The sequence below is a fragment of the Anoplolepis gracilipes genome, chromosome 2 (genome assembly GCF_047496725.1).
Source record: "Anoplolepis gracilipes chromosome 2, ASM4749672v1, whole genome shotgun sequence".
In the NCBI taxonomy this organism is placed as follows: Eukaryota; Metazoa; Arthropoda; class Insecta; order Hymenoptera; family Formicidae; genus Anoplolepis; species Anoplolepis gracilipes.
In genome coordinates this window covers 12,781,782-12,797,466 of record NC_132971.1, presented here as the reverse complement: position 1 = coordinate 12,797,466, position 15,685 = coordinate 12,781,782, and the positions used below count along the sequence as shown (strand labels likewise).

General features: G+C 31.5%; 1 protein-coding gene across 1 annotated transcript in view; it reads left to right on the top strand.

Annotated features, from left to right (window-relative positions):
• Positions 1–15,685, top strand: part of LOC140676210 (UNC93-like protein) — a 58,564-nt gene that overhangs the window by 24,906 nt on the left and 17,973 nt on the right. The window contains exons 3-4 of the mRNA XM_072911064.1: positions 3,755–3,986; positions 15,139–15,301. Of these exons, the coding sequence (XP_072767165.1) occupies positions 3,755–3,986; positions 15,139–15,301 (395 nt within the window). The remainder of the gene's footprint in view (positions 1–3,754; positions 3,987–15,138; positions 15,302–15,685) is intronic.

The following is a 15,685-nucleotide window of genomic DNA, read 5'->3' as shown; positions in this document are numbered from 1 at the left end:
GAAATGACAGGCCAAATGTTATTTGAAAACTCATCGGGAACACTTTTTAGCTTATTCGGCTATAGTCTTTACTTAAATTTTAAATGAATAGTAATTTTTTTACCTTACTTATCTCTGTCTCTCTTTTTCTCTCTCTCTCTTTCTTTTTTGTTTTGTTATTTTTTTTTATTTAAACCTTATGAAATTTAATTTAATTTAATTTAATTTGAAACTATAATTGAAAATTCTTTTATTTTAATTTTATTTACGTTTATATAAAATTGATAAAAAATACATACTTTTATTTTTTACATAAGAAATTTAATATATGCTTGATATCTTCGTGTTTTTCATTCATATTTACTGTTCAAAATCATATCTTGCGATTGAATTCGTAATTCGAATGAATGATTTCCTCATACGTGCTTCAACGATAAACACTCACTCTAAGAAACTGCCTAAAAATTCAGACAGAATTTTCAGATCTGAGTGTCTAAAAATAATTTCAGACACTCTGTTAGATCATCATTATTCTGAAAATTCAGAAAAGTATTTAAAAATGTTTTCAGACTGAGTGTCTGAAAATAATTTCAGATACTCTTTTGAAAATTCAAATAGTATATCTGTGACAAAAACTTCAGAACACTTTGTCTACAGTTATTTTTTATAATTTATAATTATTATAATGTTAAAAAAGCGGACTTTTTTGACATCTTAAACACAACATTATATTATTAGCGCTACTCTGGTGAAAGTTCTTCTAGTTGGCTTGACGATGCGCACGGATTAACCTACGTAGAATGACGATACGCTTTATGTTTAAAGCTGTCGATCAAGCAATGTCTCTATCTTCTATCGGAAATATATGTTAAACGCTTATGTGAAGTTATGAGTAACGCAAGATTCCAGACACGTTGCGACAATCGAAGATGAAAGTCGTACCGCGTCAGTAGTTCCGGTCGATGATTTAACCGACGAGATGTGGCGGCCGTTAATTTTTCACGGCGACGTAATAACACATGTTACCGCAACTCGCTTAACGCATTGCGTGATTTCTCGACACATTCAGAAAAGGTTTTATCGTCGCATATCTTTTACACATTTACGTATCACGTGCGCTAATAATAAAACCACATGTGCAGCGGTTGCAAATAACAATCGCGTGTTTCAGCAAAACGAATCGTTGCACTCCTTCGAGCAACTGCTTCGTAATTTCTAGTCGATTTAACTTGGGCACACGTCGAATACCAATGAGATCCTTCGAGAAGGTTCCTTGTAAACGACTACATTCGAACGCGCATCGTGCGCTTCCTCATTGGCGACACGCATGTGCGTAGGCTGCGTTTACACAGCTGTACGGGAATTTCTTTATCTCATTATTTGCAAGCACTTCTCTCTGCTGAGCGCTCTTTGTCGATTGGTTCAATGATTCTTTGTTAACGAATAATCAACTTCTTTTCGTCCACACAATTCGTCATTAGGTGCAAAATAATTATAATTTTTTTGACGACGTAAAATGCGTGAACATGGCAAAAACAGTACGTTAATACACGCACTCCGTTTGTCAAAAGATTTTCTTTATGAGTGTATACAGGGTGTCCTAAAACTTCCGAATTTCTTTTTAATAGCGGATTTTCTGACCAATTTGAAGACGATTTTTCCTCGGCAAAGTTAATATGTTTTGCAAGCTTTCAATTTTTACCATTATATATCTTTGTAACTTTGTAACTTGTAAGTCTTGAATTAACATTTTATTGAAAGAAACTTCATCTAAAATTAACTAAAAAATGTAGTTAATTTTTTAACTCTATAAAATTTAATTTATGAAAAGTCCTTCCTTTTCAATCATTTATGACTTGAAATTTAAAAAGCGTCTCTATATAAATTGACCAGAGTATCCAACCGTAAAAGAAAATTAAAAATTTTTTGGACACCCTATATAAAGTATAAACGCAAGTATTTTTTGCACAAAACGACTTCGTGCCTGTTTTAATGACGTTAATAAAGCAATCGGAACACGTTAGGTTGCGATGAATGTCTATTGCGTTTTTATCAGACGTAACCGGTCGCTATTTACATCCGATAAAGGTCTTTTCCGACTTCACGCGCCGTGACTAAAGGTGCAGAATTATTGTCGATATATCCCCGCTGAAGATAAGTGCAACCGTGACACCGATGTTCGGCGTCACCTCCACAGGACGCGTCGACAAGCATAATCAATTTTTCGAATCGATCGTGAAACGACGAAGCAAAAAGCTTGCACGTCTAGCGCGCAAACCGCAAAACGATTAGGGAAGAAGTCTCGTCGGCGGTGAAATTCGCTCATGAAATATTGATTTACGAATAAGAGTCCAGCTTCTTGCTCACGCGTGCATCTCTTCGTATCGTGTAGCTCTCTCGCGACGACGACCGAGACTAGGTGGTATGTCGGTTTCCGGTTACGGCGTAACAGGTCGACCTCTCGATTTACCGCTCGCACACCTTCACCGCGCGATTCTTCGAGCGAACTAACATAATCGACGTGGCAATATAAATTGTTACGTGTTTCTTATTCAAGTATACATACATGCAGTTGCTAGGTAGATTGCATCCATATTCAATTTTATATTCCTGGATATGTAAAATAAAATAATTTCCGTATAAACTTGCATTGTGAAGATATCGTAGGAATAAGTAGTAGATTTTAATAGATTAGCGATCGAATTCGAAAGCTGTTCTTGAGTTAGTAAAATAGGTTAAAAACTAATGAAAAGTACTATTTACACATTTTAATTGCATGGATATTCAATTTTATTCTTCGATATATACCTAAAATAAATTATTCCGTATAAATTTACGTTGTGAGAATATCATAAAAATATAAAATATATTTAAATGATTGAATTTGAAAGCTATTGAATCTTGAAGTAGACAAAAAATATCCCGCATATATTTGCAATAAATTTATCGTTGATTGCTAATTAAACTAATTAAAAATATTATGCACTATAATTTTTTTATTTTAAATTCTTCTTTCGAAGGAAAAAAGTTTACTAATTGTGAGCTGTTTATATTACATTATTTTTGAGTTAGAAATATTATAATATTCTGCGCAAATAATTATGTTTTTCTCTTCTCTAGAATATTAACATGAAAATAACCCCTTGTTGCAAATTATAAGAAACAATAGTTTTGTCTCGAGTTCGCATAATTTAAATTGATCTTTTCTTTCTTTTAACTACGAGTCTAGAGAACAAAAAATAATTTTTTCCTAACAAAAAATACAACTCCTACATATGTATTGAACATATTGAACATACATTGAATTATTACTTTAAAAGACTAAATCTTAACATATAGAACCTAGATTTAATTTCAGAGAGCATAAATTGATAGCATCAATTTTTTGTAATAATTTTTGAATTTGTATTACTTATAGAAAATATAAGATATTAAAATAAATTCTTTTTTTCTGTGTAATTCTTCTTTTATAAAAATTTGTTATTTAAAACTTATTTTTAGTCAAATGAAATAAAAAATTAAAATAATTTAAAACTTTATAATAATCTTTATATTAATAAAAAGTTTTTTATCAAGAAAAGATTAAATTATTTATATTATAGTAATAATAAATAAAGTATAAATTTCGGAATAAATTTAAGACTATACACATCTAACTCTCAATCTTCGCTGCATTTTTTCGGATTAAAATTCTTAAAGAAGAAGCGACTTAGCAGTGAAAGCGCGAACGCGTTCGAGGAAACAACTCTTGTCAGAGATCACTTTCAAATTGCAGTGCTGAGCGACGGCGGACACGGCGGCGGCGGGGGCGGCGGCGGTAGCAACGGCACGACCAGCTGGGATAAAATCAAGCTGTGCGGCGCGGATTTCTGCGTCCTTGGCAACGGAGGCCACGAGAACCTGGAGCGGCCGCCGGAGTCGGAGATCTATGAAATCTCAGCGATCTACCTCACGTGCGTCGTCGTCGCGGTAATAATTGTCGCTCTGTTCGTCGATCCTCTTTCCAGGTGAGTGCCAAATATATATATATATATATATATATATATATTTATATAAGCCGGAACGAAAGTTGTAGCCGTCGGAGGAAGGGGGATGCTAATCGCTCGACGCGTTTTTATCGCCTGCCAGTATCAACCGACTTAACGATCCGTCGTAACATTTCGCGACGGACTTATTGCGCGTCAGATGAACAAGGACAAGCTAAGCACGAGCAACCGTGGAAAAACGTTAGAGAGTAGTCGAGGTTGGCGAACCTGATTACCTACTTTTTGGCATGCCGTCAGAATGATTGGAAATAACGCGGCGAATGTTAATCGATCGGATTTACATACATATGTCTGAACGCGCTGAGAGAAATTCGTTGAATCAGCTTGATCGTCATAACTCTTCATGTTGCTATTGGAGTAACTAATGTCTAGTATTTACTATAAATCATCTCATCGACGATGATTAAAATTTAAATGATTTAAATTTTGAAAAAAAATGTTATCTATTCCATTTAAAAAGAGATAAAACTGGCAGTTATAATTTTCTCACTTTTAGAGAGATTTTTTATTATTGATTTTATTATTGATTATTTTATTTATTGTTTATTTTATCATTGATTAAAAATCATAAATATAAATTTGAAAAGGCTGGAAGAAATTGGAGAGTTCTCTTAAATTTTGAATCAATAATTCTACTTAATATCAAGGAGAGATTTAAATTGTAAAACATCACTACATATTTAATCCGAGACGTAGTTAAAAAATTTTTTCAACATAATTAATGTAAAAGACTATAAAGATTTTAGAGAGAGAGAGAGAGAGAGAGAGAGAGACTCTCTTTTTCTCTCTCTTTAATTTACGCTTCTTTACAATATGCCGAAGGATACGAGCACTTAGTGTTGACGCAACGAGCGAGTCCAGAAACTTACCGACTTTTAATAAGTATCGTTCACGCTACGTGTAGCGTTACGCAATCGACGTAGGCAGCACATCCTGTCGGATGTACGCTATTTCGCAATCATAAGCAGAGCAATGGTTACGATGATCCCAAAATGGGGGAGGTAGGGGAGGAGGAAATTCGGGTTGATGTTTCGCGGATCACGTCGATCAAGTCGCGGTTTTGTAATCCATGACACACCGTGAAAATAATTTCAACTCATTTGTCCATCGTCTTTGAAAAATGACAGGAAAGAAGTGATCGTTTAAAACATGTATGTACAACCTTTTGGACCGGATTTTCCAAACGATCTGATAATCTACGTAATGTATAAACATTATCCGAGCTCATACGAGTGCAACATTATGCAGGTATAATATGTAGCTGCAAGTTGCTCATTTCAGAGAGAACGTGAGTCAATTCTTTTACAAACGAGTCAGATGAATTAGATTTTAATCTTTTCCTGGGAAATACAGTTATATAAATCGTTTCAACTTTATAAATTATTCAAATTTAAAAGCTATAAATATTCAAATATTATTTTACACATGTATTTCGCTCTTTTACAGACAGTTGTCATCGTCGAAAACAATGCCCGGTTTTTATCAAATCAGGAGAAAAAAATTTCTTTCTCTTTCTCTCTCTCTCTCTCTCTCTCTCTCTCGACAACATATTGCTTTATATTTAGAATAGTTTGACGAAAATACGGCGCGCGATTACGCGTGACGTCGCCATATGATCATAAAACGACGTGTGCGGACGATGACAGTTTGAGCTATGCAATTCACACAGTACGAAATCACGGATAAAATACATCATTGTCAGTGATCGTGCACGCTGATAAGGCGGTCTGGTACGAATGGTAGAGGCAGCTTCCTTTGTTACATCCCGCGCATGTCATCTCTCATGCGGTGCATAATTGAGGTATGCTCTACCTTCGCAATTAGGCTTCATTGTTGGCTCAACGCGCAATTACAGGCTTCTTTGTAGTGAACAGGTTTCGCGTCCTACTCCCGTAGATCAATGTCGTGGTAGATACTAATAAAATAAAATGTTTTGTCAACTTTCTCGGAGTATTCGAGAAAACGTTTGTTAATCTGCCGATTGCTTTGCGTCATTTACTCTCATTTGCAAAGTAGTTTGATGTTTAGTAAAAGTAGTTGTCTTGTTTAATCGAATGATTTAACGCTTTGCGAAATATAATAAATTTCTTTAGAGATATTATAAAATTAAAATATCTATTTAAAATGATGGGAATAAATATAAAAAGTGTATACCTCTTAGCAAAGAAAAAATTAGCTAAATTTCTATTTCATTTTAATGAACATTTTAATGAACATTTGAGAAATTGGAAACCACAATTTTTTGTATTAATATTATGTATATATTTATAACAAATATCTTTTTTTTTTGCTTCAATGCGCGTATCCTTGAATATACCGTAGCATAGCTATAATCTCTGTGCTGGAAAAATGTTTGTATTTTTTTACATTGACTATATTGAAAGATAATTAACTTAAGATTTATTGTTTATTTCTTGTTTACCCAGTTAGTCACAAAAAATTCAGAGACGTCAGTCGGCATAAAAAATTGATAAACCGATTGCTATTGAATTTTTCTTTCTTCTTTTCATTCAACTTTAATATAGGAATTAATAAAAAATTTTATTTATAATAAATTACAAAAAAAAAAAATAAAATGTCACATTGGTATGGATTGGATGAAAACATTTACTCGTCGAATGTGCATTAAATATGCGATACTGAATAATACCAGCATTGATATATTCAAATATTATTTTATACATAGAGCTATCGTTTCGTTTTTGCCGTCGGTAAAATCATGCTTTTCGCATTCATCCTGTCGGGAAGATACTCAAGGACACGTTTGTCCGGATGTAAGCAACTCTTAATGATACGTTGTCCGCCAAATTATTATCAGGCCGCAGATTAGATTGCAACTCAACATTACAAAATCTTACGAAATACATACTTTGGTTAAATGTACCCTACGTTACGGTTAACTACCCCGTTTGTGATTAATACAATTGACCTTCCGTCGCTGAGATAGAAAGATAGCGCTAATGTAGACGTAACATTAACGACACTTCTATATCAAAGACGGCCGTTATCGCCGACCATAAGTCGTGGAGAGGAAAAACGGAGAGGAAGACCTTCCTGCCTGCATAGGTCTTGTTTCCTGTCCGCACACTTGGCCGATTCGTTTAATGAATTGTTTTTATAGACATCTACGATGAAATATACGTTTACGTTTTTGTCGTTGTGAGACATCAAGGCTTCATTCAATGTGACCGTCCGTTAAATCAGCCGGTTCAGACTCCTTCGTGGAAAGAACAAACGAGTATTATGTTCGCAATTAGATGATAGGTGATAGATAGTATCAGACTGATTCCCGGTTGTAATTACGGCGTTACGGTTTTATGGGTTGCGCGACAACAGATTTTTCATTGTTTTTTGTATACCGCCGTGCAAGATTCTGCGATCTCTTAATATTTAATTCAATCCTTTCACGATTCTGACAAATATAATTTGTTGTATTCAAACAACGAGTATTATATATTATCTGTTTTAATTGACAATATTTTCTTTATATTATTTATGAATAATAATGTATAATATTGCATATATTTATAATATCTTATAACATTTTTTATGTTTAATTCGGCCAAATTTTTATATCTTTTTTATAACAGAAAATAAAATAGAATATATAGTATAAAAATTTGTATATTAGTTATAAAATATCTTTAACATAATACACAAAATTTCTTACGGATATATCAGAATTAATGTCAATTAATTAAAATCCCGTCGATATTTTTTGACATATTTTTTAAACCTTTTTTTAATATTCCCTTACGAATATTATTTGAGATTTTGAACAATTTTATCATGTCCTGCTGGATTTAGACATCCTTTTATTACGCTTGTTTTTTCCCATTCTAATGACGAATTCATCCGGAACTCTGTAACTATACTTAGACTTCTTTAATTACTGGGAAAATTTACGATGGTCGCAGAGCCACAGTTCGCGAATTGTTTTTTCGCAAGGCCGCGCCTCTTCTGATTTACGTGTGTGTTAGCGCGAGTTTTGATAACAAGAAACTCGCAGCGTTAGTCTGACGAAAAGAAAACGATGATAAAGCAACGCTTGCAGTTGCGCCAGGTATAGGGTGTTCCAGAAATGTGTTTGTGATATCTTTGAGTATAGACTTTTCTACATTTTTTATTGCTAGTTTATTCTTACAATTAATGAAAATTCTATGCGAAATTATTATTTTTCGCACTTTCTAATTGCTAGCATTTAATTTAATCAACTCTCAAAAAAATGTTATTATATCACAAAGCTGTATTTAAAATTATGTATTATTTTTTTACAATTTAACTCGCGAAAAGCTTTTTAAATTATTTACAACAAGTAATCTGCAACAAATTAATTAAGATAGTTAATTTTTTATATCTTGAATATTTATAATTGAAAAAAATATTATAGTGTGTGAAAGACACTCTGTAGATGTACATTTTATCATAGTTGCAGTAAAACGAATGTATTTAGGACACGCGACGGCACGTACTGATACAACAACTTCTCACTTGCTGCTCGTGTTCTCGCTTAAATCTGCGAGAATAGTACTTCTTTCTTATCGCTCTGAGAGAAACGTATTCCCTTTGTTCATAAATGCATACCTGTTATCACAAATGTAAGAAACAGATCGTGCATAAATAACAAATTCGTGCGTACTGCTAAAATTAGAAAAACCTTTTACTATTCTTAGTTTAGTTATTCTTCTGGATACTTTTCAAATCACTCGTTCAAATTAGTCATATCTAAAAATCATTATATTTAATAATTGCGAATTAAAATTTTATTTATTATTTGTGCTATGTATATATAATACAAGAATTGTTTAAAAGAAAGAGAAAAATAAATTTAATATTTTTGTACAATTTTTTAAAGAAAAGAATTCACATATTTAAAATTACACATTACAGCAGGCATATCTAAAAACGATTATATTTAGATTTAATAACTACAAATTATACTTATATTATTATTCATGATTTATATATATATATATATATATATATATATATATATATATATAATATCACAAATATAAAAAGAAAGAGAAAAAATTTACTTAATTTTATTTAAAAAAGTCGAATATTTTAAATAATACGTTAAAATACACAGTCATATCTAAAAATCATTAATATATTTAATAATTGCTTATATTTTTATTTTGGTTTATATATGTATATGTAATATTACAAATATAAAAAAAAAAAAGAAAAAAATTTACATAATTTTTTAGTGCACTATTTTGTTAATATATTCTTGTATTTTTCCATTAACGATTCTCGTGCCAGTGTCTCACTCAAAGTGTCTTCTTCCGCTTCTCTCTCCGAGCATTGAAATTTCACGATCGCCGATGTTGCGCGTTGCGTAATCCGCGAAATGATGCATCATGGTACGGCGCTGCCGCGCTTCATTCATGCGATCGCTTACGAAGATACGGCGCGTCGCCGTTCGATAATCGCCCACGATGAAACGCAACGCGCATAATACCAGTGCAGTTAGAAAAACTGACGTTTCCCCTGCGCGCATACGTACGTATCTTTTTCCGGTCCGCGCATATGCATGCTGCTAATTTGCTTTTGACTGTAGATACTATAGAAGCATACACTGGGGCACAAGGTAAAAGTATGTATGTATACATATATCGTGCATAGTGAACACTTGATTTTTTTCGATTTCTGGTATCAGCCGCTTTGATGTTCAAATGCGTTGCGTGTCTGCTCGTTGTATTATAAAATTATTTTTAAAGTGAATAATGTAGCTGTAACTAGTAATGATATAGTTGTTTTAACAATGATAGAAAAATTCATATTAGATTGACAGACTAATTAAATAATTTAATTGTGCAGTGAATTTACTCTTTTTAATACACACATATTATATTAGATAGTTGATATATAGAGACGAATATATTATACGTATATATATTTTACTGCAAAAGTATGTCGATGGATAATCCCATTAAACACAAGTAACAGTAATATAACATTAATATTATAATATCCTATTCAATGTAATTGCAATATAACATGCCTTGTAACGTAACAGTTACAATGTTGAGTAGTACAGTATAATATTAATATTATATTACTGTTATTTTGTATTTTGCTGGAGTCTAGGCTGTCTTTTTAAAAAATGGAGTTAACAGTTAAAACTAAAACATCTCCGTTTTATTTTATGTCACGTTGAAATTATAAGGAATTAATTACAGAAAATTAATTGTTACAAATTTTTAAGATATTTGAATATAAAATATGTGATAAGAATATATCCAGTATGAATATTATTTAAATTTATGGCAAAAATTATAATAGAAACGTGGGCGCTTGTTTTTTTTTCTTTTTTAATGAACTGCATTGAATCACTGACAACCGTTTTAGAAAACAATAAATCTATTTAGCGAATGCAGCTGCCAGTTTACTATACAGTAGCTAACTATGTCGTTCTAATTTAGCAGGCGACATCATTAAAAAAAAAGATAATTCTGACCTGCATAATGTTTATCGAGGAAGGCAAAACCACAGAACAAGACCGTAGTGGCCGTAAATTAAATTATCAATATGGAGTGCTAAGTATATGTATGTATAAGTTAAGTATTTTTCTCTTGCAAAATCAATTTAATCTTACAAGATATATGTTACTAATCAAATAATAATAAATCGTGCGAAATGTCGCGTTTATTACTATAAATCTTTCGAAACATAATGTTGTATTGCTTTTCACAATATTGTAACTTCTCAATTCAATAATTATTATTAATTTTATTGTAATAATAATTTAATATAATGTATGTATTTTTATTATTATAATAATTATTATTTAATACTAATTTAATAATAATTTATTAATTACTTATAAATTATGTCAATATTTAAGAGATAATATATAACATAAAGTATATTAAATTTATTTAAACCGAGTAACTGCATTTATGTAAATATAGAAAATATTAGAGTTAACTGACAAAATACAATTTTCTAATTTAAAAATAAATGAATGTTACACACATATAAAAAACGAAGAATATTTAATATCAGACAGATTAATTTAATTGATTATTATATTCGACATTTGGTTGAATATTTTCTTCGATTATCCGCAGAGTCAATCGCGTTATTGCTCTCTCGTTCTCATTCCTTTCATTGCCGTTTGTCATAATGATAGTGTCGTCCGTGATACTTGCATATTGAATAATCTTACGTAAGAGCGGTGAGTGTGTTAGATCCGCACGCAGATTGCAGCCAAAACGTCTCGTGTCCTGTCGCTATCTTCCACTCGCGTTGTTTCCAAGGCTACGCCATAACGGTTCAGGCCGAGTCTGTGCACGTTAAAAAGACTCGCGGAAATATATATGCGTTCATAAAAGTACACAGCTGCAGTTGAAACAGGTGAAAAGGAACGCACTTAGGAACGCTACTACGTGAGAGATCGGATATAAAAAATATGCACGTGATCGACACAAAGACGCGGAAAATGAAACAGATAATGATAACGAGAACGTGAAGCTTATTCGTAATCGAGTAAAATACCGGATATACATATCCTATAAGTGCGAATAATTATTCGACTATGAAGGGAAAAACTAGAATTAAGTATTAAAAACAATTTTAAGAGAGTTATTTCCAGTAAAAAAAACTGCCTAAGAATTCAGACACATTTTTGTCTGAATTTTTAGATCTGGATGTCCTGTGTAAATAATTCCAGACAATCTGTCTTAATCAAATTAGAATCGTTTTTCTGAAAGTTCAGAAGAGTGCCTGAAAAGTCAGGCATTTTGTCTGAAGTTTTAGTCAAATATTTCTTATAATATCGATATGAATAATGTCTTTATTATTATAATTGGACGGAATTACGTATACTTGGGATTATAAATAAATTAGAACATTCTCGTGACCAAGATTTGATTAAATACATTTCCCTCTAATGTCCTCGAATGGATCGAAGAGAGCTTGTATAATACTAACTGATATCGAGTCTATTGAAAATATCAGTCAGATAGTTCTTAAATTATGTATCTGGATTAACGCGATTGAAATTCTTATATTCATAAAAGCATGCTTTTCGCAAACATAAATTTATAGTATATACGCACACTGATTTTTTGCTCTCTGACTGATCGACAAACAGAAAAGCATAATTTTCGCTGTAATTTTTAAATAATTACGTAACTCAACAAATCATGAGTGCCAAGCAGGTTAATTGTTCGAGATGGAGAATCATATATAGATATATTAAATATAGATAGAGTCTTATTTATCTTACCACACGCCAAGATAAGGCGCAAGGTAAAATGTACAATGTACAATCGCGCAGTTCTTTAAATGTCCGATGACAGAGGAAATAACTAATAATCTGCATCAGTCAAGAGAAATATACGAATGCGTATGCGCGACGAAGGAAAAAGATTATCTAAGATTTATTTAATTATCTTGGACCTAGGACAGAGATCGCACAAAACTCTATATCTATATTTAATATATCTATAGAATCATATGACCACGCTGTCACTGCTCGCGCACGTGATGGTTGAAAAAAAACGCAAAATAGCCAGCACAATTATTGAAAGGAAAGTCCTTTTTTTAGGATTAATAAGAATAATAGTTATGTGAATAAGATTTAATAACTACGATTATATTATATTCTTTACAATAATCGTGTAACATTATTTTTTTAAACAAAATGTAGATTCTTACAAGTAATCATTAAAAAAGAAAAAAATATTAAGTCTTACAATTTGCACATACGTACACATAAGCTAGGAAATAGTTTTCGATTATTTAAGAAATTATTTTTAATAAAGAATTAAACATTTTTTTATATTTAGTTTTCCAATTATGTAGAAACAGTAAATATTTAATGTAACACAAAAGATTTATATTAGTGATAGATCTCTAACACAGAAATAGTATAAGTTGCAAGAAGACGTCTCCGCTCAATTAAACAGTTGGATAATTTTATCGTTGAAAAATCTTCTGTGAAATAAATATAAGATTTCTCGAAATTAGTATGCGCAAGATAAGTACATTTAATTGATATCATATTAAATTACCTAATTAAGCTACAATCTAATGAAATATTCGTGTTCTTCTCACGCAAAACATATGATGATTTTTTTTATTTTGCACGACTTCGTGGCGCCATCAAGAAACATATAAAAAAATAACGTTTACAATAATAAAATTTGTCCTTAGTCAGGTATATGTCTGAATGATCATCTCGTCATCTGTCACGACTGGTTGTTAACTTATTAATATATACGTAATTAACAAAAATATGCGATTCAAACATGATATAGAGCAACCATGATTGCTGCGGAAGATAATTTACTCAATCGCGTCTTCTTAGATCGTTTTGACATCTTTTGTGTGAAGCGGTACGTTTGAAGTATATCTGTATTTGCACGTAAGTATCGATTCGCATGAAGTCCTTCTCGGATCTAGACAGGTCGTGGCTTCGACCGGGCTCAGAAATACAGCAAACGTGTTCTCAGGAATGTCGTCCTCCGGGGTGGAGAATATTCTCTGAGCTGTCGAGCGTTTAGCGGCACAATCGAGAGATTTACTTTGTGAATTCAGCAACAAGGTATCCGCTGATTGTACCATTTCGAGCCTCAACTTCTCGCAGATCCTTAGAACGATTTATGTCTCGTTTGTCAGCTAAATTTAGCATCGGATATTCTAAGAGAGTGTCTTTTATTCCTGGGCTATTCATATTAATCTTATTTTAAATGATACGGATCTTCAAGACTTTGTTGTTATTTATTTTCCTTTTAAGATATTTCTCATATCTCATATCTTCTTTTTGGTCACAATTTTATTTTATATTTTACATATTTCAAATTTAAATATTTAAAATTCAATTAATAATTTATAAAAAGTATTGATGAATCTCGTGTATAATAACTGTGTAAAGCAAAATAAATTTTATTTTAAATTTTTTCAGACCTTCATAAGTACCGTGCGGTTTTAGTGGCACTTAAATTTTTCGGATGGTGATCTCACTTGAAATTAGTATCTTGACCAATACGTGAATGTAACATTCCAATTCTCTTTTTTCTTTTTCATTATATTAAGAAAAGAACAAATAATATTCTATTATACAATATATACAATATTATATATACATATGTGCAATAATTTTTTGAAATATTAAATGTCGTACTTTTATAAAAAAATGGTACAGCAAAATATTACATTAAATAAACTTTTTATTTCCCCAAAAATAAGAAAAATACAACTCATTATTCTGTCCTGTTATTGATTTATTGTGGATAAAATGGAAAATATGAATCGATTCATATGTCATTCGAGTTCACATTCATGTAACCGCGACACGAAACGATGAATGAATTCTGTTGGGACACGCGATATCGTTCAATGGCAGTGTACACCAGTGGAAGTTTGCTAATTGCGCAATCCGTTTCCGCGTGGCTCGCGTTGCACGGGCACTGAATAAGCACATAGATGGTACAATCGCGATGATAATTAATCTCGGTCGTCATTAATCCACAGCGAGCGTGCTCTTCCTCTTTGCGAATAGCGGCGCAAAAGTTTGCCGGAAAATCATATGTTCTAAGCGGCAGCTGAATCATCATTGTTCATTCGCGTTTCCCGCTCTTTTGTCCATCTGACTCTTGACTTATGCATTACATACAAAATGTAAAATACAAACGCATTGATTACTAAAATATAATTGTAATAATATAAACGTAGTTATATCAAAATAAAAATATTTTAAATAATTTTAAATTTTAATAAAAATGTTTCTTAGGTATAAACATTTTAATAAACGAAGATAACTATCCTATTCAAGTACAATTGATCAAATTGTTAAAAATGTGCAATTTTTTCCAGGAAGAGTGGATAAGATTTCCTTCATTATCGTTAAAACCTATTATTAGATAATCGTGCAAATAAAAAGAGCGCATTTTATTTTTCCAAGAATCAGATTATCTCAATTATCTTATACATTCATTTTGTTTCCACACGTTTAGATCTATCGCGAGAGCTAAAAATAGACTCATCGTGTTCAAGTGTAAAATTAAATTAAATCGATAAAAAAATGTAGAACGATAGTACAATATTTTAGCTTCTTGAAAAAACATTTTAAAACTCACAAAATTTAATTATCTTTCAGGTACGGCGAGAAGCAACGACGGTCGGATAGTCAAGAATTAAGCGGCATTCAATTGCTCTCTGCTACAGCGTACCAGCTAAAAAAGCCTTATCAACAATTATTAATACCGATCACGGTATGGATCGGTATGGAACAGGCTTTTATCGGCGCCGATTTTACACAGGTAAGTTCTCGAAATGCGTAAACGACTTTTAAATCGCTCTTCTTCCATATTATTATCAATAATCATAATTTCTAAGATCTGATATTTGATTGGAAGGAAGAATAATATTTGTTGTTATAAATATTTATATTTATTTATAATATATTTAATTTTATTTTTTCAATATAATCGATGGAAATTTAATTCAACACATGTATTACATGCTTATCAGAGGCGTAAAAAAGAATTCTAATTGTAAGTTAATTTTTTTTAGCAAAAAACATTTTTACTTTCAAATTTAAAATTTTATTAATTATTCGCACATTCGTAATTAATAAGGATTATCATCTTTGATATTAATAGATAATAGAACAGCGAATAAATAAATTTATCACGGTTGATAGA